Genomic DNA, 5,123 nt, shown 5'->3' with positions numbered 1-5,123 from the left:
TTTTTTTACTGATAAACACTAAATTCATTAAATCACTGAGAACATGTTAGTTTTAGGGATAAATAATGATCCATAGATTATTCCCGGCTGACCGGACTTTTCCTTTAAAAGCAGAAACCATTTCCCTCAGAGCTAAACATGGTCTACTCACACTGCCGCCAGCGACCCGTCTTTCCTCGGCTTCCTCTTCTTGTGAGCGTCGCTGAAATCCAGGGCAGCCTTGTCCAGGCCCAGCAGCTCGCTGATGCGGTCGTGGCCGTAAAACTCCCCGTATTTATCCATCACCTGAACAACATAAAGACTGCGTGGGAAACTGGGACCACATTCAGCTTCACGGCTCCACTGTGGAAACCTCTGCCTACCTTCCTCTTCACAAACTTATCCCAGTAGTTGTTGGGGAAGGACCTGAAAGGAAAACAGCTCCATCATGGAAGTGAAGAGAAGCGTGAGATCTGAACAAAGCTTGGATTCTGATCCACTCACTGCGTGTTTATCACCAGCCTGTCCCACTGCCCTTTGATGTCATCCTCCGATGGTTGCTCCGTGATGTAAAGACCATCGAACTCCAGCTTCCTGGCCACTTCCTTTTCCCGTTTGAAGATCACCAGAGGAACCTGGATGAGCCGGAAACACACAGTAAAGAAATCCGACACCGCTGCGCCGCAGAGAAAAATGGGACAAAGGAGAAACTCTACGGATAAAAGGAGAACAGAACCGCCGTCGGTCGGACCTTCAGGCAGTAGTAGCCGATGATGCAGAAGAAGGAGATGACGGTATGGAGAACGGCCAGGATGCGTAACATGGGCTCCATGTACCCGCTGCTCTCCTCCAGAACAAAGCGGACTGAGACGGGTTTCAGGGGCTCCCCGGGCTCCTCCGCCCCCCCGTCCCCGGACTCCAGAGTCTCTCCGACCAGCGGATCCCACTGGACGCTGCCGTCTGATTGGCTGTTGGTGAAAACAGCTTCCTTCTCCTCCACCATAGATGAAGAGGTAGAAACCTGAAGGCAAACATGAAATTGTTTTCTGCTTTTAGGAAGCGTCGAAAAAAAGCAACAAGGACAGAAGCAAACACTGAACCCAGATTCAGATTTCCTGAGCCACACCTCTCCGTGTGTAAAGGTAAAAACCGGAATATTCTACTGGCCCCGTTTGGCCCCCATCTAGAACCGCCCATGGTCAACACTGTTAGAATCATTTTATTTGTACTAAGTTACAGGCATTTGGCCTGCTAGGAAAGTTATTTTGACTTCAAACGGGAAGAGCCAATGTTTCTCCAGCTATGCAATAAACCTGCACCCCCCTTACTCCTTTGAAGTTTGATGATAAAGGCAGAGGACAGAAAGGTCCCAGCAGAGATGACCACAGACATTCAGGGAGTGAAAATTCCCTGCCTGGGTCCACTCTCCTCTTCTGCAGAAAAGTAACTTATATCTTGTTGGTTTATTTTTAGGACAATAAGGGGTTATTATCATTAACCCTAACAAACACAATCTATTGCTGTTCATGAGGTTTAACATTTAAACCCCTGCTGTGTTACCTTATAGAAGAGGAGAATAAAGTTGATTGCAAATGCAACAAACAGAGCCAGCATCCTCATGTTGTAGAAGTTTCTGGCAAAGTAGTTCTATAGAGAAAACAGGGAGATGAGGTCAGTTTGTCTCATTCAGCCTCAGATATGTGACTGAATAAAACCTTTTAAGTGTCCAGGTGAGTCATGATGCGTTAATCTGAACACACTGAGCAGGAAAGGTACCAGCAGCTTCCTCTGGTAGGCCAGGATCTTCTTCAGGAAGGCCGACTCCTGCAGATCCGGTTCATCAGACTTGGAGTTGTGATGCCTTCTCACTTTTGGTTTTATCTTCTCGTTCTTTGATTGTTTGTCCTGCTTCACAGAGTGACCCTGTCTAAAATTGGGAAACAGTTAATGATTCCTCAAAGCTTTTAGATTTCTTCATCATCACTTTTTTTTTTGCATAAAATAAAGCTGTTTTTAGAGAACTCACTCAGGGGGTTTTTCAGGTTCAGATTCAGCTTCTGGTATTTCCTCGTTTGTTTCTGAAGGACAACTCTTCGACTAAAAAAAAAGAAAAAAATCATCTGGTGGCTTTCTGTTCTTACTCAGCAGAACCTAAATTGGTTATCTCAAAATAAATTCCACATATCAATTTTAAACAAACAAATTTAAATTTTATGAGTCAATCCAACAACAACTAAAACAACAATGAAAATTTTGAATCATGATTTTTAAAAATAAAAATCTAAAGTGTCAGGACTCCTGTCTTTGTGTTTGTGTTTCTGTGTTTGTCTCCCTTCATCCACCAGGAGGCACCTGGTTCTGGTCCGCCTCCTCACACACCTGCTGATGGTTTCCTCTTTAGACAGTGTTCTTAAGCTGCTGACTGCCACTACTTCCACGCCAGAGTGTTTGCCAGTTTTGGGTACTCTAGCCATGCTCACTTTAGCAGAGTCTAACCTGGGTTTTTGTCAACCTGAGTTTAACTTTGTTTTTGTCTTTGCCTCTTGGCAGGAAGTCATCCTACAAACTGGATTTCTTGGACCTTCTCTCCCTGGAAGGACCAACTGAGCTTCAAACTGAGCTGGGATTCAAACAGGAGGTTTGGATCCACTTTCCCCAAGAGATCGTTTGAGCTTCACACTGAGAAAGGGATTATTCTCCACTATGACCGGTTCAAGTACCGCAGGAAATCTGAGTGGCAGTCAGTTTCTCCGTTCACCAACTAACAACCGCATTCTGGGTAAACCCTGTTCCGCCTTCCACCAAATCAGACAAACACTGGAACCACGGCAGAAAGACAGGAGTCAAGGATTCAACTACTTCTCTGGAAACGTGAGTCGGCAACCAAATCCTCTTCTCCAAGTTCACGAGTCAAATTCCCCACTGAGCCTGAACTAACCGCTGTGTCTTCCCCTCACTTTTCAGTTGTGGTTGAGGAGTGTTCAGAGCAACACTTCTCCCTCTGTTTTACCTCTTCAATAAAACACGTTAAACCTTTTCCCTGGTCTCTCTTTTCTGCATTTTGGGTCTGAACTTTGTAAAATCATTACAAAAACTGGTTCTGGGTCTTGGCACCTTTTCTATGGGCAGAAACAGAGCAGGGGGCAGAGCTAAGTGTGGTAACAGCCAATCACTGACCCCTCTGTGGCCACTGTCACTACCCGATCCGCGCCATCAGCTCATCTGTGCAACCAGATATCCATCCTGGTCGCCCTCCATTTTATGTTGGGGAAAAAAACCTAAATTCCCTTTTCCCTCCCCATAAATATTAGGCGTGCTAAACTATAATGCTTTAAAGGTTAATTTATTTCCTGAGAAAATAAATGCATTTAAATCCTTTCTGTTTTATCCCTCTGGTTCTGATCTGTACAAGAAATTGGATGCTACGTTACTTCCAGGAGCTAACTTCATCAGCTTTGGATTTAAACATAAAACTACTCTTTTTGAGTTTTATTTTTTCCTTTCATTTTAAAATGATCTTATATAGTGCGTAATCTAGAGAAAGAAACAACTAAAATGCAGATAAACATGGTTTAAACAGAATATTTACTGCTCGGAGCATGACCCATGATGACGTCAGAGAAGCTGTTTAATGAAGAAAATGGAAAAAGCATCAAATTGTCAGAAAAGTAATAAAAAAATAAATAAAGATGTGTATTAGCATTCTTTAGGGATTTAAGCATAGAAATAAGTACTTTTAGTACCATAATTACATTATTTATAACAACTTGGATGAATATGTCTTGTACATGTGGAAATGAGCTGATGGTACGGATCGTGCTTCCGGTGTTCCGTCAGATTAGCATACCCATAGTCAATACCTGTTTATCCCTTTAAGTTCCCGTCCAATCCAAATGCTTTTTCATTTGATCTCTGTTTGCAAAAATAAAGAAAGAAGATTCCCTCCAACCAGCTGAGGAAGAAGGTCGTAATGAATAAGCGGATGTCCTAAATGAACGAAGCAGACCTTCTATCCTGACATGATGACGTTTTTCTTCATCCAGAGCTGGTTCTGGAAGTTGTTTCATCGCCACGGAGCCAGTAGAGTCGGACTAGAGGTGAACGTGAACTAAACGCAGCTCTATTTACCTGACGTCTCTGTCTGAGCTCCGGCTGGGGGGCGGCGGGTGAAACCGAGGCGGGAAGCGGGGAGTTGAGGAGCTCTGTGAGGGTGGCGTTGGGGTTGTGTGGGGTGATCTTGTACTGTCCTCCTTCTCGCCGCAGGTCCAGACCAAAGATGTCTGACAGCAGCTCGGTTTCACTGGTGTTGATCGCCAGATCGGTGAGATCTTCCCTCTGGGAGCTGCGGTCCGTCGGCCTCTTTTCTCTGTCATCTCCTTCGCCACGCGCCTCATCCTGGGTGGGGTCAGGCATGGTGGCCAGCAGCTCAGACACCTGCGAATGGAGGACATGTAAGAACAACTCATCCCAAAGCCCTTTTAGTAACGCGTGTAAATGAAGAACCTTGACGGCCTTGGCTCCTTCCACCAGACTTCCTCCCATGAAGGTGTTGTAGAAGATTCTGCAGAACCCCCGAGCCACGCTGAAGGCCACGTGGAGCAGAGCGAGTAGCACTGACCAGTAGAAGGACACCAGGGTGGTCACCATGTCCTTCAGCGTCATGCTCTTGATCTTCTTCATCTGTTTCTTCAGGCTCTTCATGGAGAGCACCTGCAGAGGACAAAGCTACATTCCTGAACCTTCCTCCATGCTGGGTTTAAACAGAGCTTCTCTCTGTCGCTAGGCAACACTGCTAACAACTATTGGAATTCAAATTTGTATTTTTCAGCTCCGATAAAGAGCAGAATAATAACCTAATGCAGTACTATGTAACTATTGACCCCAGAATTAGCTTAATCTAAGAGATACTGTATTTCAGCAGCGTATCGATGCTCCCTCAGTGCTGCTCTCCTCTCTGACCCAGAGCGTTATTTTCATCAGTCTGAGCTCCCATTAAACAACAGAGTTAACTAAGCTAACAGCTAATGCTAGCTCTGATCCTTAGCTGATCAGACACATCTGTCTCTATAGGCTGCTTCTATTATAGCATCATCCATCCATCCAACCATCATCCATCCATCCATCCATCCATCCATCCATCCATC

At 44.9% G+C, this 5,123-nt stretch overlaps 1 protein-coding gene across 1 annotated transcript in view; it reads right to left on the bottom strand.

The window, feature by feature from the left end:
- Positions 1–5,123, bottom strand: part of ryr2 (ryanodine receptor 2 (cardiac)) — a 250,576-nt gene that overhangs the window by 27,382 nt on the left and 218,071 nt on the right. The window contains exons 94-102 of the mRNA XM_015379302.1: positions 4,483–4,689; positions 4,108–4,413; positions 2,006–2,076; positions 1,756–1,906; positions 1,540–1,626; positions 731–1,000; positions 484–614; positions 363–405; positions 152–285 (exon numbers count right to left, since the gene is read on the bottom strand). Of these exons, the coding sequence (XP_015234788.1) occupies positions 152–285; positions 363–405; positions 484–614; positions 731–1,000; positions 1,540–1,626; positions 1,756–1,906; positions 2,006–2,076; positions 4,108–4,413; positions 4,483–4,689 (1,400 nt within the window). The remainder of the gene's footprint in view (positions 1–151; positions 286–362; positions 406–483; positions 615–730; positions 1,001–1,539; positions 1,627–1,755; positions 1,907–2,005; positions 2,077–4,107; positions 4,414–4,482; positions 4,690–5,123) is intronic.

Source organism: Cyprinodon variegatus, unplaced genomic scaffold (assembly GCF_000732505.1).
Source record: "Cyprinodon variegatus isolate N-32 unplaced genomic scaffold, C_variegatus-1.0 Scaffold189, whole genome shotgun sequence".
In the NCBI taxonomy this organism is placed as follows: domain Eukaryota; kingdom Metazoa; phylum Chordata; class Actinopteri; order Cyprinodontiformes; family Cyprinodontidae; genus Cyprinodon; species Cyprinodon variegatus.
This window is presented reverse-complemented; position numbering and strand designations above follow the sequence as displayed.